The sequence below is a fragment of the Hyperolius riggenbachi genome, chromosome 9 (genome assembly GCF_040937935.1).
Source record: "Hyperolius riggenbachi isolate aHypRig1 chromosome 9, aHypRig1.pri, whole genome shotgun sequence".
In the NCBI taxonomy this organism is placed as follows: domain Eukaryota; kingdom Metazoa; phylum Chordata; class Amphibia; order Anura; family Hyperoliidae; genus Hyperolius; species Hyperolius riggenbachi.
In genome coordinates, this window is record NC_090654.1 from 129,691,714 (window position 1) to 129,717,958 (window position 26,245).

At 45.0% G+C, this 26,245-nt stretch overlaps 1 protein-coding gene across 8 annotated transcripts in view; it reads right to left on the reverse strand.

Annotated features, from left to right (window-relative positions):
• The window catches only part of LOC137532689 (T-lymphocyte surface antigen Ly-9-like), an 883,190-nt gene that overhangs the window by 169,473 nt on the left and 687,472 nt on the right, over window positions 1-26,245 (reverse strand). For 7 of the 8 annotated variants that reach the window (XM_068253506.1, XM_068253510.1, XM_068253509.1 and 4 more), the window contains one exon: window positions 13,678-13,938. The exons of the other annotated variant lie outside the window; for it this stretch is intronic. In XM_068253506.1, coding sequence (XP_068109607.1) covers window positions 13,678-13,938 — 261 coding nt within the window. The remainder of the gene's footprint in view (window positions 1-13,677; window positions 13,939-26,245) is intronic. 8 annotated transcript variants of the gene reach the window in all.

Sequence of the window (26,245 nt, forward strand, 5' to 3'; positions counted from 1 at the left end):
GCAATGGCCGTTAGCAACGTCTGAATCTCACGAAATGTCTCATGCAGGTAGAAGACATATTGTTAGACTTGGATTCCAAAGATGGGGTCCCTACATCTCTGCAAACCAGAGTTACAGGGGTCCAAAATTGGTAAAATCCCCCATAGGATTTCATTGCCTCCCTATTTCACTTTCCAAAATCTCACATCTTTTCAAAGGGCAATGGCTCAGCAGTACCAAATTTTCTAGCATTGTAGGGACCCTTAGGGGGAACATGACTGGTGAGTTTCGGGCCCCTAGGCTGAAGAGGTCATAGCCTAGGGTCACAAAAACCTGTTTATTTGGGCTATTTCAATGGTAGTGATGGTGGCGTACATAAATCTCAGCCATTGCCGTTAGCAACGTCTGAATCTCACGAAATGTCTCATGCAGGTAGAAGACATATTGTTAGACTTGGATTCCAAAGATGGGGTCCCTACATCTCTGCAAACCAGAGTTACAGGGGTCCAAAATTGGTAAAATCCCCCATAGGCTTTCATTGGGCCTCCTATTTACCGTTCCAAAATCTCACACCATTTCAAAGGGCAATGGCTCAGCAGTGGCAAAACTCACCAGTCATGATCCCCCTAAGGGTCCCTACAATGCTAGAAAATTTGGTACTGCTGAGCCATTGCCCTTTAAAAAGATGTGAGATTTTGGAAAGTGAAATAGGGAGGCAATGAAATCCTATGGGGGATTTTACCAATTTTGGACCCCTGTAACTCTGGTTTGCAGAGATGTAGGGACCCCATCTTTGGAATCCAAGTCTAACAATATGTCTTCTACCTGCATGAGACATTTCGTGAGATTCAGACGTTGCTAACGGCCATTGCTGCGATTTATGTACGCCACCATCACTACCATTGAAATAGCCCAAATAAACAGGTTTTTGTGACCCTAGGCTATGACCTCTTCGGCCTAGGGGCCCGAAACTCACCAGTCATGTTCCCCCTAAGGGTCCCTACAATGCTAGAAAATTTGGTACTGCTGAGCCATTGCCCTTTGAAAAGATGTGAGATTTTGGAAAGTGAAATAGGGAGGCAATGAAATCCTATGGGGGATTTTACCAATTTTGGACCCCTGTAACTCTGGTTTGCAGAGATGTAGGGACCCCATCTTTGGAATCCAAGTCTAACAATATGTCTTCTACCTGCATGAGACATTTCGTGAGATTCAGACTTTGCTAACGGCCATTGCTGCGATTTATGTACGTCACCATCACTACCATTGAAATAGCCCAAATAAACAGGTTTTTGTGACCCTAGGCTATGACCTCTTTGGCCTAGGGGCCCGAAACTCACCAGTCATGTTCCCCCTAAGGGTCCCTACAGTGCTAGAAAATTTGCCACTGCTGAGTAATTGCCCTTTGAAAAGATGTGAGATTTTGGAACTGTAAATAGGAGGCCCAATGAAAGCCTATGGGTGATTTTACCAAATTTGGAGCCCTGTAACTCTGGTTTGCAGAGATGTAGGGAACCCATCTTTGGAGCCCAGGTCTAACAATATGTCTTCTACCTGCATGAGACATTTCGTGAGATTCAGACGTTGCTAACGGCCATTGCTGCGATTTATGTACGTCAGACTCGCCACCATTGAAATTGCCCAAATAAACAGGTTTTGTGACCCTAGGCTATGACCTCTTCGGCCTCGGACTGCATTGAACGCGACCCACGCATTGTGCGCATTCTGGACAACACCAATTACTGGGTTTATACCCTTCTGGATCCACGGTACAAACACAATGTTCCAAAACTGCTTGAAGAAAGAGCCAGACAGGTCAAAATGGAAGAATACCAGCAGGCCCTTGTGGAGACTTTAGAGAGGAGATTGACATCCTCCCCCTCCTCTAGCCAGTTGTACGCCGACAGACTGACTTCCGCAAACCCAGGACGACCAGGAGGGCAGCAAACAACACAAGCCGCAGCTAGTGCCCAAAAGGGAATGGTATCGGCAGTGTCCTTGGAGTGGGAAAATTTTCTGACACCCATGCAGCAGCACACAGAACAGCAAGCGTGCAGATCCACCTCCAACACCGATCGCCTGGAGAAGATGGTCAAGGACTACATGTCAGATGGCGTAGCTGTGTTGAACAATCCATCTGCACCCTTCAACTATTGGGTATCGAAGCTAGACACCTGGCACAAACTGGCAATGTACGCAATAGAGGTGCTGGCTTGCCCGGCAGCCAGCGTTATGTCGGAACGCTGTTTCAGTGCTGCCGGAGGCATCGTCACAGATCGGCGGCGTATCCGCCTCTCCACAGAAAATGCACACCGTCTGACTCAAATTAAAATGAATCAATCCTGGATTGGAAACGACTACGCAACACTCCCGGACCCCAACCAAGTAACATGAACAATGAACATCTGTGATGGGTTAGCGTTTCCGGTCCCTGTTTATTGAACCTCTCATCTGTATTACATTTATGACTGCATGGCGACAAAATGCAAATTGCTATCCGCACGCTTCTTGTCCTCATGCAAGGCCTGGGTTGTTGTGTCTCAAAGCGTGGCCTTCTCCTCCTGCGCCACCCTCCTCCTGTTCCATCACGTGTGCTGCTGCTGGGTTAGCGTTACCGGTCCCTTTTCCTGGAACCTCTTATATGTATTACATTTATGACTGCATGCCGACAAAAAGCATGTTACCTGTGCAAAGAAAACAGACATTTCCCGCATTTAAAAGACAGTTTTCCCTTTGAAACTTTAAAATCGATTTTCTCAAAAACTATAAGCTCTTTTTGCTAATTTTTTTTTCCTCTTGTACCTACTCCCAAGGTGCACATACCCTGTAAATTTGGGGTATGTAGCATATAAGGAGGCTTTACAAAGCACGAAAGTTCGGGTCCCCATTGACTTCCATTATGTTCGGAGTTCGGCCATGTTCGGCCCGAACCCGAACATCTAGATGTTCGCCCAACACTACACGTGACCCGTTCGGCCAATCACAGCGCTAGCCGAACGTTCGGGTAACGTTCGGCCATGCGCTCTTAGTTCGGCCATATGGCCGAACAGTTTGGCCGAACACCATTAGGTGTTCGGCCGAACCCGAACATCACCCGAACAGGGTGATGTTCTGCAGAACCCGAACAGTGGCGAACACTGTTCGCCCAACACTATTCAGGGGTAATCTTTGCTTTTTTGAAAACTGACAGTTTCATGTCTGCTTCGGGGAGGTAAGTCCACCACTGCCTCTGTAGCAATTTTAAAGATTTTAGTATATTTTATCCGGTTCGCACCTCTGTTCACTTCTTGCGATAACTGAGTAATATACCCCCCTTATTTCCAATCTACAGAGAGCGACTTCTTAATCCTGAGTGGGGGCAGGTCTTAAATCACCCGCCTGCATTTACAGTGGTTGCCTAGAAGGTAACCCAGGTTTGTGAGTATTATTTTACTTACGTACACTATCCAGGACCAGCTAACGCTGATTGGTGTAAAGTCCTTGGGGCTCGCAGTGCAGGAGATTGTGCGCACATCTCCTGTTAGTGGGCGGAGGGGAGACTGTTAGACGGCAGAAACGCAGTCTAATTACATTGTACAGCGCTGCGATCTGCAGCAGTGCTGTACTGGGGACAGCCGTATGACACGGCTGTCCCCATGGGACACTAGAGAGCGATCAGCTCTCATAGGCAGAAGCCTATGACAGCCGATCGGCGTTAAAGGCTGGCTGTGGGGTGGGAGTAAGGGAGGGAAAAAATATGCAGATTTATTTTTTTAAAAAACAATATTTACAACAAACAAACAAACACTGGGGGGGAGGGAGGGTGATCAGACCCCACCAACAGAGAGCTCTGTTGGTGGGGAGAAAAGGGGGGAGGAATCACTGGTGTGCTGTGTTGTGTGGTCCTGCAGCTTGGCCTTAAAGCTGCAGTGGCCTTTTTTGACAAAAATAGCCTGGTCTTTAGGGGAGGTAAAGCCCATAGTCCTCAAGAGGTTAAAGGGCAGTCAAGCTTGTAAATATACACAGCATGATGCAGAGCGTGCCTGGAGGGTCTGTGGGCAAAAATCTGTCTGGTATCTTCTCATTGTTATAATGACTGCATGTGCTGATAAGGTGTTAAACAAGGTGAAAAGTTTTTGACAGACCCTAGACTCCAGGAGGGTTGCTTTCTGACTTGTGTGAGAGACCAGCAGGGACAGTAGTCCTATCACAGGCAAGTAGCCTCTGTGTGATGTAGGACTGCAATACAGATAAGCTCTCTGCTCCATCTCAGGCTATTCTCAGTCTCTCTCCACTCCTCCTCTCTCTGGGCTAGTGCACGCCAAAATCACAATAGCAATTGCTAGCAATTAGTGAGTGCGATTTTGTGAAGCGATTTTCAAAGCGATTTCTGAATGAATCGCTCAAAAAAATGCTACATGCAGTATACTTGTGATTTTGAAAAAAATCACAACGCTGCTGTGGGAACACCCTCATAGAGTAACATTAGCCAAGCACTTTTTTGAAATCACTGTCGATTTGAAAAACGCTCAGAAGCACTCTTGGTGTACACCAGCCCTCTTTCATTCACCTTTGTTTCCCTCTTCCCCTAGTGCTGGCTGGCTGTGTCTTCTTGTCATACAGGAAAGCTAAATAAAAGTGCAATCCCAGTGAGGCAAATTATTATTATTTAGTATTTATATAGCACTGCCATCTTCCGCAGATGCATATATCCCTGCATCATATGGGTATCGCTTGCGCTATGTGACACTATGGCCTCGATTCATAAAGCATTACCTCATTCGGTAATGCTGAAAACAGCAGACTTTACCGACCACTTAGCAAAATGTCAATTCATAAAGGCTGTTACCGCATGAAAAGCTGACATTACCGACCAGGGAGATAAATTACAGACTTGGCTGCAGTTACCGACAACACATGTCAGTAAATTGTCAGCAAATGTCAATTCATAAAGCCTTCAACAAGCGGTAAGCCTGGCGGTAGTTACCGACACCTCTAGTGAGGCGATAACAAGTTACCGACAGCTCTGACAGCTCAGATGAATGCAAAAGTGCAGAGATCCGAAGTCTGTTTGAGTCATCAGTGGAGAGAGCTAGAGAGACCTCTGTGTGAATCATTTGAGCAGGCAGGGAAAGACTGTGTGACTCATCTGTCTGAGTCTTCAGTGGAAAGAGCCGTCTGTGTGAGTCATTTCTGCAGGCAGGGAAAGACTGTGTGACTCATCTGTTTGAGTCATCAGTGGGAGAGCCAGAGAGAGCCGTCTGTGTGATTCATTTCTGCAGGGCAAAGAGAGAATCGAGACACTGCTCTACTCTACCGCTCAATGGGCTGCGGTAATTTACCGACCTCCAAAGGCAGCTGGGGAAATCTTTATGAATTAGCACACAGACCGGGAAAATACCGAGAGCGGTATTTTCCCGACAAGATTTTTTTATCGTACTGCTGTTTATGAATCGAGGCCTATGTGGCATATTCCACTGAATTGTTCAAACTAAGTCTATCTCCTGTTCCTCTCTTGGGGAGTTGTTCCAGCGCTGTCCCCTGTTCAAATTTGCTGCTACCAGAAGCCCTCAGAAACACTAATTTCCTTGAGTACTTCCAAAGATAGGCAGCTCCATAATACGTCAGCGCAATTTTGTGCATGGGCAGTATGGAGCCACCTGTATTCGGAAGCACTCGGGGACATAAGTGCTTCTGGACCTTTCAGGAATCCCCCCCTAAAAAATCCTGCGTTTGCCCCTGACATGAATGCAGAAATAGCAGAAATACAGCCAAGGACTCAAGGTAATAGGTAATAGTATAGTATAGTGTTATCAGCGTAGAGGTAATACTATAAACAAAAACAACATAATAATTGCCCCAGGCCATGAGCATAGATGGAGAAGAGAAGAGGTTCTAGAACGGAGCCTTGGGTGGAGAGGAGAGGATTAAGTGTTTGAATAGGAGACAGTGAAAGAGCATCCAAACAGGTACAAACTAGTCCAAGAATGTGCTAGGCCCTTGACACCCAGGCCCATATGCAATTCACTTTTTCACCCGCGTTTTCCCCTAGGTGATGATTTCACACCTTGACATAAAATACCTTTTGACCCACCAACAAGCAAAAAAATACTCAAAATAAATTCAGTAGTACATTTTCACCAACTTTCAGGTACTTTTTCTATTGTAAAATTCTGAAAAGTCATTTCAAAGAGAAGATAAAAATGATCTCCTGAGAGATAACTCGGGTGAAAAAAAAATGTGCACATGGCTCCCAGTGACCAGAGTGTTTGGAAAAGCAAAGCATGATTGACAGTGTCAAAGGCAGAGGAAATGTCAAGGAGTGAACCAGTGGCATATTTTGAGGGGTGCAGACATGGCCAGTGCCATGGGCGTCATAGCACCCATGGGCGCCATTCCTGCCCCCATTCTGTGCTGTCCACTATCTCCTTAATGCTGCCTCAGATCAGTGCTGCCCGCTGTCACCACTGCCACCCCATCAGAAGCGTCAACAAGCTGCTACTTGTACAAATATACTCTTAGATCAGGCAATTTCAGTGTTTGAATAGACGCTTTATTACCCAGATACACCTCTGATTAGAACAGTATATTGGCCTTTGGATTTTGCAACGAGAAGGTCATTAGCGACTTTAGTAAGATCAGTTTCAGTGGAATGATGAGATCGGAAGCCAGACTAGAGGTGGTGTAAGAAGGAGTTAGTAGACAGGAAGTCAGACAGTACTGAATAGATGTGTCGTTCCAGCAGTTTGAAAGCAAAGGGAAGAAGTGAGACTGGATGATAATTAGAGAGAGCTGTAGGGTCTAAATAAGTTTTTTTGATTAGTGATCTTATGATTGCTTGTTTAAATAAGGAAGGGAAAATGCCAGTTGAGATGGAGAGGTTGAAAATAGTGGTTAGAGCAGGAATGAAGAAAGAGGAGAGCTAGGGTATAAGATAAAAGGGAAAAGGGTCCAGAGAACAGGTAGTGAGATAAGCTTTAGAGATTAGAGAAGAAAGGCGCTGTTCGGTTAAAGCAGTTATAGTTGTTACAGAGGGTGAGGTGAGTGAGTAACTGGCCAGGTAGAGAGGGGAAGTAGTAGTCTCTGGTGGGTGAGCAACCAGGAAGAGGTAAGGAGGTAGATGGTTGGACTGATGAAAAGGGTTGCATTTTGAAGCTATTCCGTATTGTATCAATCTTGCTAATAAAGTATGATGCTACAAACTAACTGATAAAAATAAAGAAGGGGAGGAGGTGGGGGGCAAGTAGGGAGTATAAAGTGTTAAAAGTGGGGTTAAGGGATTGTGAATAGATGAGTGGGGTTAAATATGACTGTTTTGCAAGGGAAAGGGTGTCCCTTAGCTGGTGCAGCACTTTTTTTATAATGTGAAAAATTTCCGCACTAGTGCTTTTTCTCCACCGTGGCTCTGCCACTCTAAACTGTCTTTTCAGCTGTTTGATGGTTTCCATCAACCAGGGTTATCTGTTGATGCAATGGGGCAAATGCAGGATGACAGATTGCTCAGGGATTTTAAAGAATCAGCCAGGGACTGGAGATCAAGGTTGCAATAATTCCTAGGTAAGTGAGTGTGGTGCAGTGCTGGGAAAGGTGGAGACAGGGAGGGACAGATTGTGAACATTATAAGGTTGTGATCTGAGAGAGGAAACAGTTATTTAATGTAGAAACAGAGTAGAGCAGACTAAGTCCAGAGTGTGGACATCTTTTTGGGTGAACGTAGAGGACCTTTGTGAGAGGTCATAAAAGGAGGCTAGCTTGGGAAGTTAAGTGACAGTAGGGCAGTTGGTATCAATGGGCACATTAAAATCCCCAATAATGATAGAAGCTATATGCTTTGAATAGTGGTAATCATTTACATACTGTTCCCCTTCTCTGCTTACACCTCTCATACTGTGGATGTCCTTTGCAAGTTTTGTTGCATCATATGAATTGTTATGTATAGAGTGCTTGGGAAGGCAGTGTGAAACGTGCCCTGGAGCCCAAAGCTCCTTAGCTACGCCACTGTGGGTACCTTAGTAAAAAGTGTTTTGAAATTTAAAAGGTGAAAAAACAATATAGAACTTGTGCAGTTAAAAAGCCACAGAAGAATACAACCTGAAGTAGTCTATAACAATTTAGAGTAGTTTCTGCACCTGCTAGCACAGTGTAGCTACAACTGCAGATTAGTGTGCTATATCTGTTGCAGTGCTGATATTGCAGTGGTAAGAACAGGGCCAGTTCTAGACTTTCTGCTGCCTGATGCAAACATTGTAAGGATGTACCCCCTGCCTCCTTAAGCTACCTGCCAACCAGGGGTTTGGCAACATAGTAGCTGAACTCTGGCACAATTCACCGCTGCTACTGATATCCAGCCGAGGATACACTCCCCTACTGCCATAGTAGCCAGAGTTTGGCTATACTATAGCTAAACTCAAATGCTCCTACTAAAAGATCTGATAGTCCATTTAAGCATCATAATAATTAGCATAATTCTCAATTATCTTAAACTTATTTTTACCTCAATGACAAATTCCCTGCTGACTAATAAAGACTTTTGTACATGAAGCTTTGGGCACGATATTTAATAAACACGATTCCCACAAAGTTGCTACTGACATGTAGCTGCTTTAAAAAAAAATAAAAAAAATAGCTGGCAGTCTAATGGTTTAGATCTTCATCATTAACCACTTCACCTCCAAGGGTTTTTCCACTTAAAAAAACAGAGCAATTTTCACCTGTCAGCACTCCTTCCATTCATTTGCCTATAACTTTATTACTACTTAGCAAAACAAAACAATCTTTATCTTGTTTTTTTCGCCACCAATTAGGCTTTCTTTAGGGGGAATTTTTGCTAATAATTATTTTATTCTACAAGTGTTTTAACAGGAAAAATAAGAAAAAAATGGAAAAAAATCATTATTTCTCAGTTTTCGGCCTTTATAGTTTCAAAATAATACATGGTACCGTAATTTAATTTCCACACAGTTGTTTTGCCCATTTGTCCCGGTTATTGCAAGGCTTAAAAATTTTCCCTAGAGCAGTTTTTCAGTTTTGCATCCTTCCCTAATTACATGCCCATAATTTATAAAGCAATAGTAATATGCCCTCTTGACATGCATATTAAAAAAAAAATCAGTACCTAAGGTAACTATTTATGTATTTTTTGTTATTTGTACATTTTTTTTTTCAAAAAAATGTTGGGGGCAACTATTGGGGAGTGTAAGAGGTAATTTGAAATGTAAAAAGAAGGTCAAAATAGGTCTTTTATTGAAGACAAAGGGATATTTAATATTTGGCCACAAGATGTCCTCATGCCTGACTTCCTTATGCATAGTATTACTACGCAAAGAGGAAGTGATGCGTGGATGGTCTTTATGAATGGCAGCGCCGTCTCATGGACAGCTGTGTTCACTTAAATGGGGACTTAGATCAATGAATGGGAACTGTATTCCTGTTCACTGATCTAGCGGCTAACGATCCTCGGTGGTAACGAGCGCCTGGGGCGCGAGCGGGAATGCGTGGTGGGGAGGGACGTAGTAGCTACGCCCCTGCAAGCAGTTATGGGATTTTGCAGGGACGGAGTTACTTGTCCCATGGGAGAGGAAGTGGTTAACCACTTCCCAATCCCAACCACATGTTTTTCCCCTTAAAAACCAGAGGGATTTTCACATACTCCTCCCATGCATTTGCCAATAACTTTATCGTTACTTATCACATTGAAATGATCTCAGCTTTCAGCCATTAAAGCTTTAAAATAAAATGAGCTTCGATACATAAAACCCTCATGTTTTATTTGCCTATTTGTCTAGGTTATTACACCATTTAAATTGTGTCCCTAGTACAATGTATAGTGATAATATTTTATCTAGAAATAAAAGTGTATTTTTTCTGTTTAGTGATTTTAAATACTAAATTACTATTTCCAAGCCATTATTTGCAAAATTAACAGTAATATACCCTCATGACATACATATTAAAAAGTCCATAAGATAACTATTTATGTTTTTGTTAACCCCCCTGGCGGAATTTTTTATACAGCGCAGCAGTTTTTTTTTTTAAATAATGTAGCGAGCCCAGGGCTCGCTACATGATAGCCGCTGCTCAGCGGCATCCCCCCGCCCGCTTCGATCGCCTTCGGTGATCTCCGATCAGGAAATCCCGTTCAAAGAACGGGATTTCCTGGAGGGCTTCCCCCGTCGTCAGCGACGTCGGGACGTCATAGGGAGTCCCGATCCACCCCCCCGGCGCTGCCTGGCACTGATTGGCCAGGCAGCGCACGGGGTCTGGGGGGGGGGGCGCGCCGCAAGGGATAGCGGCGATCGGGCGCGGGGCAGCGGCGATCGGTGTGCTGGCGCAGCTAGCAAAGTGCTAGCTGTGTCCAGCAAAAAAAAAAAAATTATGTTAATCGGCCCAGCAGGGCCTGAGCGGCACCCTCCGGCGGCTTACCCCGTGTCACACACGGGGTTACCGCTAAGGAGGTTAATGGTGTAATTTTTTTTTCAAGTGTTTTATTTTGGTAACTATAGGGTAGGGGTGTAAGGGGTTAAAATTTAATAATTATGTATGTAAATGTAATGGTGTAATAGGGTGCATTTTACTTTTTGGCCGCAGGATGATGCTACACTTACTTCTCGGAAGGTTATGGTTCACATTCATGATTTGTGAGTGAGAGGCTACGTCTCGCTGCCACAGCATCCCATTCATTACAGGCACTGTGATCGGATTTGAGAACGAGCTGTTCTTATTCCCAGATCACGAATTGGCAAGACAGAGGTAGAACGACAAGTCTGTGATGCAGTAATCGGGAACGGCGAGTTAAACAAATTGGGTACACATTTACAGCCCCGGTCGTGATCGTGAAGCATGGGCAGGGGAAAGTAAATACTTGTATGCACGGTCAGGAAGAAGTTAAAGTTGAATACTGATCGCAGCCGTGCCTTCCCCATGTACAAGCACAGATACACTGTGCAGTAGCATGGGTCTGCTCATACATGCCTTTTTTCTTTACGCACAAGCAGCAGTGCTACTGTGTAAGGGCAAACCCTACTGGCACTGTTACAAACGTATCTGGTGTTGTCACTGGAGGCTGCTCTGATAGTGTGGAGCAGCCGGAGGAAGCTTCCTCTTCCTCTTTGGTCAGTTGCATCCTCGGCTCCCCTGTAGACGTGAATCAGCATGTTCGCATCCCCGGCTCTCCTGTAGATGTGGGTCAACGTCTTGTTTTTGACAGTCTCCCTAGGAGGACACGCGCAGCTCAGAGCTACCTTTATAGGTTAAGGAGGCGTGTCTGAGGTGTGTCAGCTGATCAATGCGGTCAACTGACACTTGCTGCAGTGATGTTGCTGATTGGTCTGATTTTCCTGGGGGCTTGGTCTGTGCTCTATTCCTGCTATATAAGCCCTGGGCATTCAGTTACTCACTGTCCGATATAGCTATCAGTTCGCTGAACGCTCGACCTTGTCTTGCTACTGTGCCTAGTCAGCTAGTTTTCAGAGCTATATATATATATATATATATATGCAGACACTGCTGATATATTCTGCATGTACTATAGTTAGACTATATATATATATATATATATATATATATATATATATATATAGTAATTGTACATTATTCTGATTGTTATTAAGTGTATGACCCGGCTAACCCTCACTCTGATTCTGTCTCCTTCTTGTCTGTACCTCAGCCATCTGATCTAAGTGTATGACCTCAGCCTGTTTTACGTTTTTGTCTCTGTCTCAGCCTTCTGTACTATAGCCATCTGACCACCTGTGTATGATATCAGCCTGTTATTGACCTAGCCTTGCCTCAGTCCTATTGTACCGCAGTATTTCTGACTACACATGTATGACTTTAGCGGACGATCTGACCACGAGTTATCTATTCAGTGATTACGTCTAATACCCAGCGTTACAGGCACCTGTGCAGTGTGACTGCACTCACACACAGAGAGGAGCATGGCTGCGAAGAAGAGGGTCCAGGTTGGCTTCCCTCTACAGGGCTAAATATCTAACTTTTTTGGCTTCAGGTTTACTTTAAGCATTAAGGCTTTTACACACCATGCAATTTTCCCATCAGATCAGCAGGAAATTTCCCATTGATCGATAATTTTCAGAATGTCCGACGTGCTTCCGATTGAGAATGGAATTCTTTTTGTGCAACACTGATCTCAAAGTTGATCCCTTTCTTGATCAGAAGCATTTAACATGTAAATGATATGGTGTGTAAGTCATTACATAGCTAGTGGTGAAGCAGTATGATACATATTTCTTTAATTTCTGCTGAAATCTGAAGGAACATTAAATGGTGCATCTGAAAGCTTATTGAAAGCTTCAATTTTTCACTGGTCAGAAAGGCTTTAAAGGTTAAACATGAAAAAAGCAGGAGATCACAGGCTGTGTTTGTTTGTGATGGAAAGTTTGTGATGGAAAGTGTCTGACCATACACAAATCACACTGCAGGCCCTCAGTATTTCAGCGCCCCTTCACCAAATAGAGGCAAATACACCTACTGAGGAAGATTATTTGCAGGAACAATTTTTTTTGGGACTGCTTGTGCATACCGGCTACAGTGCCCGTTAACTGTGCCAGTGCCTTTAGTTGTACTTACTATCCAGTGGCGTAGCTAAGGAGCTGTGGGCCCCAGTGCAAGTGTTACATTGCCCCCCCCCCCCCCCAGGCCCCCCCTTCCCCAAGCAGTCTATACAGAACAGTTGATACCAAAACCTGCCAGCCTGACAACCAGTGTCAGAGGTGCAAGAAGGGAAACCGTTTGGTAATGATTACTACTATTCAAACCATCTACAGAAGTGATTATTACTAGCAGAGGACCAATAGAGAGCTAATACTGTGGTTGAGGAAGGGCCCCACTGGCCCAAGTGCCCCAGTGCTTTCGCAACCTCTGCACCCCCTTTTGCTACGCCACTGTTTCTACCTTAGTTTGAAATAGTTAAGGCCCATACCCACCTCACGATTCTTTTGTTGATTTTGCCGACGACTGGCGATTTTTTTGAGCAACGGGCGGTCGTTTCCACAATCTCATAACATGGGTACATGCACACAATCATTCAAACATTGCTTAGTGTCGCACGGCGATAACAACTGTGTTGGTAGATTGGATCTTTAAGGTCCCCATCGACTCCCACGCAAAGTACCACGATGGGTTGAAGCCTCATTCGCTCCCGTTGTGTAATTTTGCGCATACCCACCGAACGGAAGATGGATCGGGGAGTCCTTAGGGAGACGTCGCTCGCTGGATCCATCTTCCTGCATTGCGAGGCAGGTATGTACTGTAGCTTTAGTGAGGCTGCCCCCCTCCTCTCCTCTTGTAGTGTGGTCTGCTTATTATTATATGTCCAGAGATAGAGCTTGCCCAGCATCCTCATGGTCAACTGTCCTGGATCCTATCCTGTCAGGATGATACCATTTATAGGCTAACGTCAAAAGAGTAAACTTTGGCCAATAGGCCTTCTTCAGACTCTATTCATGTACAGTAGTGGTCACTCAGTATCTTACTCTTTACTACTTTTAGAATTAGCCAGTAAATTGTATCACCCTGATTCAAAAATGTCTACTTTAAAACTTTTCATAACAAATATAAATAAAACCTGCTTAACAGATATGTGAGTGGAATAAGATAGCTTATGAAAAGGCAATATCTAAGGTCAAATATTCTTTAGTTAGCTGTCTCTGTGCAAGTTAAGCTTTATATGAAGTATATGATGTCAGGATAAATAGTTACCAGTTTCACAATATTCCCATGGAAGCACAGATGTTATGGCGTGGCTGGCAGGGTTGCTGACATTGCAGACAAAGGTGTCATTGACATCGGTGGATGGCACATAGAGGACATTCTGGGTTACGCTGATGTTGCTGCTGTTTATGCTACTCCATATTATATTTATGTCACGTTTGTCATCCACTGAGCATGTTATGAACATCTCGCAGGGGTCCTTCTGGGTTACATTGGATGTTGTGGTGATATTATTAGTTGCCAATTTTCCTAAAAAGGATCAGTATCAGTAGTATTTTAAACATATTTACACTGATTCATTAATATAAAAGTAAAATCTAGTCCACAGTAACCAACAGAAATGAATGGCTAAATGATTAAAGAAACACTTAACAGATATAGTAATACACTTTTTAGATAATTAATTGTACAGTATGTGTTTCACTAATGATAAATAGAACATAAATAATATAGAACAAAGTCTCATATTTTCATTTTAAGATATTCATTTTAAAGACTCCATTGCAAACAGTTGCTACAACAGTCTAATGTAAAATCTGCTTCATTGTGCTGAAAAACAAACAGAACTATTGAACCAGGACCTTTTGAAAACTAATGCCCTAACACAGTGTTCCCCAACCCTGTCCTCAAGGCTCACCAACACTGCATGTTTTGTATAAATCCACAGAGGTAGTTAATCAGCTCTCCTGCAACACTAAATACCCCACCTGTGATTGTGGGTGGTTTCCTGCAAAACATGTACAGTTGGTGGGCCTTGAGGACAGGGTTGGGGAACTCTGCCCTAACAGCATTGTTTCCACAGCCAGATACGTGTGTTTTGCCTTCCATTTTCCTTCTGTTTGACTGCCTCATTTGCATAGATAACAAAATATTATTTTTTTTATTCTTTCTACACAAGAAAATAGAAAGGAACTTCAGACAATTTCTTAGTAAGACTAGTGCCATATGTGCCTGTTTATCTCATTATGTCATGTGACAGTTCAGATGCCCTTTAATTTCTTCCCCTTAAAGTGTACCTGAGATGGGGCAAAATAAAACATTTATTCATACCTGGGGCTTCCTCCAGCCCCCTCCAACCTGATCGCTCCCTTGCCACCGTCCTCTGCTGCCTGCAGCCTCCGCAACTGGCCCTGGTCAGTCATCCAGTCAAGGCCAGTCGGCACAGGCGCAGTCCGGCTGTGATTGCTCCCCGTCGTGCTACTGCTTAGGTACAGATTGTTCCCAGCCACGGGAGCACGGAGGAGGCACACATGCAGCTGTGGTGTGAGCGGCTGGACTGCCCATGTGCAATATGCTCCGGACTGGAGGATTTGCGGAGGCTGCAGGCAGCGAAGGACGGTGGCAAGAGAGCAATCAGGTCGGAGAGGGCTGGAAGAAGCCCTAGGTTGGAATTAATGTTTTATTTTGCTCCATCTCAGGTTTACTTTAAAGAGAACCTGAGGTGGATCTTCGGGGGGCAGATGGGACACAGAGCCAAGTTCTCTGCCTAATTACATAGCTCTTTGTCCCCCAACCGCTGTTCTCTGCCCCCCCCCCCCTAATCCCTATATAACACCCCAAGTTTAGCGACAAGATTTGTTAAAAAGTTTGTTTGAAAAAGACCCGGCTGGCAAGTTATTATAACTTTTTATGAGAAGAGGATGCATAGAACGTTTGTTTTGGACTGAATAGGCTCTTTAAATTCCAGAAAGCTGAAATTTGGGGAAATTGATTTATTAACTCCTAGAATTGTTAAAAGCAACTCTTTATATTAGTGTGACATGAAAATTGCTTCTTGCTTGGCAAGTAAAGCTACCATAGAGAACTGCAGGAGCCTTGGTGGGCTGCATTTAAATTCAAGGAATTAGTGCACAAAAGGTCATAACTCAATGGCAATTATTGCACTGTATTTACAGAAAATTTTCCATCTTTATTTGTAAAAGAACAATGGGGCGCTGTAATGTGATGTCTTGCAAACATGTTTTTGAAATGTTTGTGCCATTAGAAAAAAAAAAAGCTTGATGGCCACAAAGTAAAGACCAACCAAGTGTGCAGGTAATGAGCAAAACCAACATTCAACTGTTAATTTTACTTTGTGTTTAGTTTACCCATGTTAAATGTACATTATGCTGAAATAGAATAATTTAAGATTTTCAACCCTCACTCTTCATGTCCAATTTATTGGCACACCAGATTGGTTTTGGATACCATAGTGTCCATGTTCCCTTTACAGATCCTCACTAAAAGACATACAACTCCTTATCAATGCTTGGTCTCTTTAATGAATAAAGTAAAGATCTACGTATATCTTGCATAGCGTACGTTACACTTGTCAGTGGCATATGCACTGGCAAATTGTTGTGCGGTATGTGCGCACAGTAACTTTACTGTAATTTAGTGAATATAACCCATTGTCCCACAATCCTATTCAATGATGTATATAATGTATATAATAATAATAGGTTGTCCCAGTGTTTTAAAAATAAACTTGAGATGGCCAGATATAAAAGTTTTATACAAACCTGGTGCTTCCTCCAGCCCCCTCCATGCCGATCTCTCCTTCACCTCTTGGATCCATTGGTAGAAGCTCAGTTATCTTGGCCAGTTGGGGCATAATGCGCATACGCGGCCTGGTTGCGCGCACACCATCGCACTCCCGCGGCCGGGAGTGTTCTGTGCCCACACAGTACTATTGCGCAGGCACAGAATGCTCCCAGCCACGGGAACATGACAGGGGAGCACACATGGGTGGACTGCGCATCTGCGAATTGGCCCCAACCGGCTGACTATAACGGAGCTGCTACAGATGGATCCAGGATGCGGAGGATGCCGGTGAGGGATCGATTGGCATGGAAGGGCTGGAGGAAGCCCCAGGTATGTATAAAACTGTTATGTCCAGCCATCTCAGGTACACTATCCAACTACTAGCCAACACAGGTATGCAAGGATAATTTCCTTCATTAAATCAATCTCACCAGGTGATTAATATTCTCAGTGGTCAGTATTGTTCGATTGTCCATCAAAATGAGAAAATGTGTGTATGTTGATAGAGGACTGGTTAATGCTAGGTACACACGAGGAGATTTTCTGGCAGATTTACTGTCAGATCAATTATTTCCAACATGTCCGATCTGAAATCGATCAGAAATCAGATCAGACATGTTGGAAATAATCAATCTGGCAATAAATCTGCCAGAAAATCTCATCGTTTGTACCTAGCATGAGGGACAGAACAGAAGCTAAATATTGGTGGTTAATGGATCATACTCAAAATGGGAAACTGTTAGTAGTGGGGTCCCACAAGGGTCAGAACTAGTTCAAATTCTCCTCAATTTCTTTATTAATGATTTAGTAGGTGGAACACGGAGTAATGTAGTCATCTTTGAAGATGATACAAAATTATGTAGAATTATTAACACTAAGCACGATAGTGATATACAGTATTGTAACAGGATCTTGACAACATGGTCATATGAGCACATGCATATGGTAGAAGAAATTTAATGTTCATGAATGTAAGGTCATGCAACTTAAACGTAGCACCAGTAGAAAATTCTGGAATGCATAAAATAGTAAATAAAATCTGGATATGCTAGTCTACTATTCCTTCTGTTTCTGATCTATTTGGTGCCCAAGGCAAAGCAAGCTGAGTCACCCCCCCCCCCCTTTTCTTCAAACCACAGCAACACAAACATACATAATAAACTGTTAATACAGGGCATAGTTATTTAACTAAAAATCTCTGTAGAGTAACATAATGACTGAACAATGGAAGAGCATTACCCATTACAAATGTTGACTCTAAAACATTGACAAGGTATTGCTAAGATTCCAGAATATCTGTGAAACCTCTGTGCCCCAAAGCAGGGGTAGATGTGCAGACATGGGTGTGGCCACAACAATATTAAGGCGGGGCCAAATGTTGTTCGGCCAAGGACCATCTTGTACTAGGCTTTATTGGTTAGGTGAAAGTATCAAATTACAGTTATTGATAGATCAAGAAGTTAGGGTGATTAGAATGTGAGCTCTTCTAAGTATAGTCATTGAAATTACTATGTACTAGGCAAAGTTCTGCAAAAGATGTCAGTGCTATATAAATAAATAATAATAGTAATTTGGTGGAACATCAGACTGTGACTATGGTAGGATCAGGGCCGGATTTATTTATTTATTGTATTTATTTATTGTATTTATAAAGCGCCAACATATTACGCAGCTCTGGACATTAGTTTAGGTTACAGACAATATTTAGGGGTGACATACAGCAATATGACAATACATGAATACAAGAAAGACCAGATCACGCAGCACAGTATGAGTACAAGGTAATGCTTAGTAACGGGATGGGAGCATGGAGATTAGGCAAGTTTGGTTAACTCAAATGCATAGCATGGTGCACAGTAAAGAAAGTGCATGATCAGGTAGGACACAAAAGGAGGAGGACCCTGCCCAAAGGCTTACAATCTAGAGGGAGAGGTAGGGACATGAAAGGTAGGGGTCCAGAGTTCAGCTGTGGGTTTGGAGCACTTGTGAGGGGTGGTAGGCCAGAGTGAAAAGGTGAGTTTTGAGGGCCTTCTTGAAGATGTTGAAGGAGGGGGCTGCCCTAATGGGTGGAGGATTTGGGGGAAGGTCACCAAGGCACGTGCCTAGTGCACCAGAATGTAGCAAAGTCAGAGGAGCGGGTGGTGGCAGGTTGAATGCACCTGTCATAAGCCCTAAGAATCGCTCACAAGTTCGCTGCCATGGCCACCCCTCAGACGCGTAGCTGGGGGGGGCGGGGTAGGTCAAGTGCCCCCGGGCGCCGGGTCCCTAAGGGTGCCCAGCTGAGCTGCTTTGTTGTTTTGTTTTGTTTTTTTCTGGGGAGGGGAGCAGCGCAGAGAAGAGGGAGAGCTGTGAGCAGCGGTAGGGAAGGGGGGCCATCTCCCCCCTCCTTCCCTCACCTTAGGGTGCTCTCCCTCCCTCGCTGTCCCCTCCATTATTGTCCGGGTGGCTGGCAGCGGCGGGCGGAACTCACCTCCGTCTCGCTCCAGCGCTGGAAGTTCGGGTGCTGCAGCCGCGGCTCTGGTCTGGACCAGACCAGAGTAGCGGCAAATCCATCCGGCGATGCGACGAGACGGAGGTAAGTTCCGCCCGCCGCTGCCAGCCACCCGGACAATAATGGAGGGGACAGCGAGGGAGGGAGAGCAGCGCCAGCTCTCCCTCTTCTCTGCGCTGCTCCCCTCCTGCTGGGCACATATCCCCCTGTCTACATATACTGGGCATATATACCCCTGGCTACATATACTGGGCATATATACCCCTGCCTACATATACTGGACATATATACCCCTGCCTACATATACTGGGCATATATACCACTGGCTACATATACTGGGCATATATACCCCTGCCTACATATACTAGTCATATATACCCCTGGCTACATATACTGGGCATATATACTCCTGCCTACATATATTGGGCATATATACCCCTGGCTATATATACTGGGCATATATACCCCTGCCTACATATACTGGGCGTATATACCCCTGGCTACATATACTGGGCACATATACCCCTGGCTACATATACTGGGCATATATACCCTTGGCTACATATACTGGGCACATATACCTCTGGCTACATATACTGGGCACATATACCCCTGACTATATATACTGGGCACATATTATACCCCTGGCTACATATACTGGGCATATATACCCCTGGCTACATATACTGGGCACATATAACCCCCTGACTACATATACTGGGCACATATACCCCTGGCTACATATACTGGGCACATATACCCTTGACTACATATACTGGGGACATATACCCCCCACTACATATACTGGGCACATATACACCTGGCTACATATACTGGGCACATATACCCCTGACTATATATACTGGGGACATATACTCCTGACTACATATACTGGGGACATATACCCCTGGCTATATATACTGAGGACATATACACCTGCCTACATATACTGGGCATATATACCCCTGCCTACATATACTGGGCACATATACCCCTGCCTACATATACTGGGCACATATACCTCTGGCTACATATACTGGGGACACATACCCCTGCCTACATATACTGGGCACATATACCCCTGGCTACCTGTTCTGTGGACATCTCTACCCCTGGCTACCTGTTCTGGGGACATCTATACTGCTGGTCACCTATTCTGGGGACACCTATAGACCTGGGGCTATCTATTTTTGGGGAACCACTGCTGTCAGATTGAGTGTATTTCGGGGAACTGCTGCCAGGTGAGAGGTGTCTACCCTATTAAGGGGGCATTCTGCCTATTTATGTGAAATGCTGTCTATTTATGTGCCTCATGACTGCTGAATTTGTCTTGTTGGGGGCCTCATGGTTACTGAATTTGTCTTGTTGGGGGCCTCATGATTTGTTGGGGGCCTCAAGATCGCTGAATTTGTCTTGTTGGGGGCCTCATGATTGCTGAATTTGTCTTGTTGGGGGCCTCATGATTGCTAAATTTGTCTTGTTGGGGGCCTCATGATTGCTGAGTTGGTCATTTTGGGGGTCATTGTGGGGGCCTCATGTTTGCTCAAGATTGCTGAATTTGTCTTGATGGGGGGGGGGGGGGGGGGCTCATGATTGCTGAATTTGTCTTGGAACATGCTGGAAGGTACATACTGAGGGAGGGTGGGTGAGCGTGAGCCTGCTAACCTCCATGTACATTTGGCTCCACCCATAACCACTCCCACATGTATTATGTGGACACGCCCCTTTTTGGCAACCTTCACCTTGGGGGGCGCATTCATAGTCTTTGTCCCCGGGTGCTGAAAACCCTAGCTACGCCTTTGCCACCCCTTCACCGGCAATCAATCCTGCAGCAGCCAGTAGGCTGCATACAAACTCTTCCAGAATTTGGAGACCTGGTTGGGCAGCGCAATCCTGAGTAGAGATGGCTCGAACCTCTGATTTTAGGTTTACGAACCTCGAACGCAAACTTCCGCAAAAGTTCGTGTTTGCACGAACTTTGCAAACCACAATAGACTTCAATGGGCAGGCGAACTTCCAAAACTACAAACACTGTTTCTGGCCACAAAAGTGATGGAAAAGATGTTTTAAGGGGTCTAACATCTGGAGGGGGAGAAAATCAATTTTAAAGATCTCTACTGCATGTGGGAAATGTTCCAACCACCGCCAACTTTAACGGTTAATAGCAAAGCCCCCTTAAATTCCAGAAATTTGCATGGGAATGTTAAGAAGAACAGTGGGAACAAAAGGAATAGAATGAATTAACCAGAAATACTTACCTGTACCTTAAAAAAAAAGTTCCTACGCCAATATCCTCAGAAATGTCCCACGCCATTATCCTCGGTTCAGAGCCGATTAATTTGATTCAATTCATTAAAAAGAACCGGATCATTCATGAACCGGTTAGTATAGCTTAGATTGTGTTCTGTCTGCATGCATAGCTGCCGGCTCCTGCTGTCTCTCCCCACCTGCCTTCACCTGTGTCACCCTCACCTAGCCTGGCACCTGGTGCACCCATGGGTTCACCAGGTGCCAAGCTAGGTGAGGGTGACAGGTGAGGAGGCAGGGAGGAAAGCGGGAGCCGGCAGCGTCCTATGCGGACTCATTCTCTGCTATGTGGGGTGTGGCAGAGATCTTCAATCAACTTAATTGAAGAAGATCGCAAGATGAGAAGATAAAGGTACAGGTAAGTATTTCTGGTTAATTAAGAACATTAAAGAAGGGGTCCCCAACCCCTGGGCCACGGCCCACTACTGGGTCGCAGGCTGCTCTGAGCTGGGCCATGCCGTTTGTCATCACAGTGCAGAGAGAAGTATCACTGAAGTTTGACAGAAGCTATAGAGAAGAGCCGTCTGCAGCCATTATTTTTGCTGCCACCTCGTGTCTGTTATTTGTAATGCAGCATGCTTTCTGTCTGTGCTGTCTGGCAGCAGTGAGGATGACTGGGACGCTCTGGTCTCTGGCCAGCCACAGAACAGCAGTCTGCATGGATAAAGGTGAGCAGCTGATGCTGGAAGCTAGAGAGGGAAGAAGAATGGAAGGGTAAAAGTGAGTGTGGTGGGAAAGAGGGAAGTGTGAAGTGGGTGTAGGGAGGAGCAAAGGGTGAAGTGAGTGTGGGGAGGAGGGTAAAGGGGCTGTGGGGTGGAGGAAAGGGTAAAAGTGAGGAGAAGCAGATGAGGGTAGAAAATGACTGTGCCAGTAGATAAGGAAGCCCAGGCAGTATCCCCCTTCACACCACCTATCACACCAAATGTACCTTGTGCTGGTGGCTTATGCAGCAGTCCCAGTGCAGTGCGAACTGCGAAGACATATTTTCCAAAGTGCTGAGGGTGATGAAGATAGTAGTTAGGTAGGGCTGGTGTTGCCAGGACATCTTCATGTAATGACCCTGCCTGTAGAAAATGTCCCCCCCCCCCCGCGCAATAACACCCCTGTCCCCCGCATCCGATTGCATCCGCCCGGTCCTTGGAAAAACTGCCTAATGCTGAAGTGGTCCTTGGGTCAAAAAAGGTTGGGGACCACTGCATTAAAGGACTTTTTTCGTCATTGTGTTTTTATTGCATTTAACCCCTTGTGGAAATGTTACAAAACATCTCTAGTTCATTCAGGTTTGATGGCTTCTGAGCATGGACAGCTCTCTTTCACTCCCACCACAGATTTTCAATTATATTCAGGTCTGAGGACTGAGATGACCATTCCAGAACGTTGTAATTGTTTCTCTGCATGAATTCCTTAGTGGATTTTGAGCAGTGTTTAGGGTTTAGACAACTTGTTGAAAGCAGAGGTGTAGCTAGGGTTTTCAGCACCCGGGGGACAAAGACTATTAATGCGGCCCCCAAGGTGAAGGTTGCCAAAAAGGGGCGTGTCCACATAATAAATGTGGGAGTGGTTATGGGTGGAGCCAAATGTACATGGAGGTTAGCAGGCTCACGCTCACCCACCCTCCCTCAGTATGTACCTTTCAGCATGTTCCAAGACAAATTCAGCAATCATGAGCCCCCCCCCCCCCCCCCCCATCAAGACAAATTCAGCAATCTTGAGCAAACATGAGGCCCCCAAAGTGACCCCCAAAATGCCCAACTCAGCAATCATGAGGCCCCCAACGAGACAAATTTAGCAATCATGAGGCCCCCAACAAGACAAATTCAGCAATCATGAGGCCCCCAACAGGGGCAAACCCAGGATTTTCAAGGGGGGGATTCCTGAAAGGTCTCTTTTGGCAAGCTGTGCACTACAGCGCATGCGTTTTCCTACAAAATACACATGATGCACAGCATTTCCCCACAAAATACACACAATGGGCAGTGTTTCCCTACAAAATACACACGATGGAGTAGTATTTTGCCGAAATATATATAACCTGCCACCTAAACCCTAAATTAAAGTAACCCTGTGGTGGAGTGTTGGTAGGCATTGAGGATCTGCACGCAAGGCGGACATCTGAACCATAAAAGTGACTGGTGGGGGAGGGGCATGTGGGGATATGCATGAAAGATGAACTTGCAGCCCAGTATCTAAATCCTAAAAGTGAACCTGTAGTGTGTGTGTGTGTGTCTCCCCACTCCCACACACTACAGGGTCACTTTTAGGGCTATATAAATGCATAATAATATGGTAGGACATTACACTATGACTATGGTAGGATTAGACTGAGCTCCTCTGAGGACAGTCAGTGACATGACTATGTACTCTGCAGAGCCGGGACAAGGTCCTCCAGCACCCAAGGCTGAGACACCAAAGTGCGCCCCTCTATCCCTGCCTCCCCAGCCGTTACACACTGATTGCTATTAGACTAAGAGGCGCCACAGGGCCCACAACCTCGCCAACACCTTAATATCTAATTATCTGGCTTGCAGTAACTGCCATGTATCCCCTTTTCTTATTTCTTTCTGTTGCAAACACAATTAGGAATGACAGCTGTATGAATGATGCACCCCCTCCTACACTGCACCCTGAGGCTGGAGCCTCTCCAGCCTATGCCTCGGCCCGGCCCTGGTACTCTGTAATGTGCTGCAGAATATGTCAGTGCTATATAAATACATAATAATAATATGGTAGGACATTAGGCTATGACTATGGTAGGATTAGATTGTGAGCTCCTCTGGGGACAGTCAGTGACATGACTATGTATTCTGTAATGTGCTGCAGAAGATGTCAGTGCTATATAAATACATAATAATATGGTAGGACATTAGATTATGACTATGGTAGGATTAGAGTGTGAGCTCTTTTGAGGACAGTCAGTGACATGAATATGTACTCTGTAATGTGCTGCAGAAGATGTCAGTGCTATATAAATACATAATAGCAATAATAATATGGTAGGACATTAGACTATGACTATGGTAGGTTTAGATTGTGAGCTCCTCTGAGGACAGTCAGTGACATGACTATGTACTCTGTAATGTGCTGCAGGAGATGTCAGTGCTATATAAATACATAATAATAATAATATGGTAGGACATTAGACAATGACTATGGTAGGATTAGATTGTGAGCTCCTCTGAGGATAGTCCGTGACATGACTATGTATTCTGTAATGTGCTGCAGGAGATGTCAGTGCTATATAAATACATAATAATAATAATAATATGGAAGGACATTTGACTAGGACTATGGTAGGCTTAGAGTGTGAGCTCCTCTGAGAACAGTCAGTGACATGACTATGTACTCTGTAATGTGCTGCAGAAGATGTCAGTGCTATATAAATACATAATAATAATAATATGGTAGGACATTAGACTATGGTTATGGTAGGATTAGATTGTGAGCTCCTCTGAGAACAGTCAGTGACTTGAATATGTACACTGTAAAGTGCTGCTGAAGATGCCAGTGCTATATAAATACATATTATTAATATGGTAGGATACCATATATGACTATGGCAGGGACATGACTATGTACTCTGAAGTGCTGCTGAAAATGTCAATGCTATATAAATACATATTAATTATATGGTTTCATATTAGACTAGTAACACAGTTATGTACACTGCAAAGTGCTAGGGACATGTGCTTGTTTAGATGCATTTACAATGAGCCATTGCTGATTACTTTTTTCAAGGTGGGGTGTGTGTGTGGGGGGGGGGGGCAAAGGGAGGAGGATTGAGGAGGGTATAAGAGAGATAAAAAGAAATGGACAGAGTAGAGGAGGACAGTAAAGGTAGCCATACATCAGGCAACCTGTCGATCGACCATCCAATTAGATTATTATACTCAGATAAAAATCAAGAGCGTGTTCGATCGACGGACGATGTGTCCAATTTCTGTCCCAAATTGGTTGCATCTATCGGTCGGACATGCTGCATGACGTAGGGCTGACATACTCGATCAGGTGCGTAACGGTATGCAATATCGGGATGAGCAACAAAACCCCCCTAATGTAAAAAGTGCCCACCTCATTCCCCCCCCCTGCAGTATACTTTACTTGGCGGTGTCCGCCGCTGGCTCCGGGTTTTGTCCTCAGACACACAACCCGCGTTGTTGCTGGCATATTTGTGACATTACACGCGCCCACATATATGCCGGCAACCACGTGGGGCGTGTGTTTTGGAGGCAGACAGAGCCATCGGCAGAAAACCACAAGTAAAGTATACAGCATGGGGCCCAGAGGGGGGGGCACATTTTACCTCAAGGGGGGGGCAACGGTGAGGTGGCGGATGCGGCGTCACGAGGACGATTCCTAAGAGATTTCATACTGAAATCGATCAGAATTTTGGCCTGTGGTGTGTGGGCAGATAACAGATCTTTCTCCGATCAGAGAGAGATCTGTCTCTTGTCTTGGCCGCTCTGCCCATATATTGGCACCTCAATAACAATAATAGGGACTGTGTGAAAGTAAAGAGATATGAGAATTGGGAGGGAGATAGATGTGGAAAAGAGAAAAGGGGGGCATAAGAGAGAGGGGAAGATAAAGTTGAAGAGACACAAGAGAGCTTGAGGGGGAGATGAATAATGGCAGGGCGATTTCTAACCAGGCTCCAGTCTTCACCTCTCTGTTTGGCTGGGACATGCAGAGGAAGCTAATTAAGACATGAAAGAGAGGGAGGGGGTCAGGGGGACACAGGCAGAGATAACAGATTAAAGTCAGACTGCAAATAAACAGTTAATGATCCAGCTTACACAGCGGGCTCTGCTCGGCTGTCACCTCTCCCTGCTAGAGACGCTCCCAGCTGCACTCCCGACCATCTCTAAAGGTGGCCATACACTGGTCGATTTGCCATCAGATTCGACCAACAGATAGATCCCTCTCTGATCGAATCTGATCAGAGAGGGATCGTATGGCCACCTTTACAGCAAACAGATTGTGAACCGATTTCAGCCTGAAACCGTTCACAATCTGTTGTGGTGGTGCTGCTGCTGCTGCCCCCGCCCGCCCGCATACATTACCTGCTCCGCCGGCGCGACTCCAGTCCCCCGGTCACCGCTGCTCTGTCTGCGCTCTGGTCTCCAGGTCCGGCATGCCTCACTTCTTCTAGCCCGGCAGGAAGTTTAAACAGTAGAGGGCGCTCTACTGTTTAAACTTCCTGCCGGGCTAGAAGAAGTGAGGCATGCCGGACCTGGA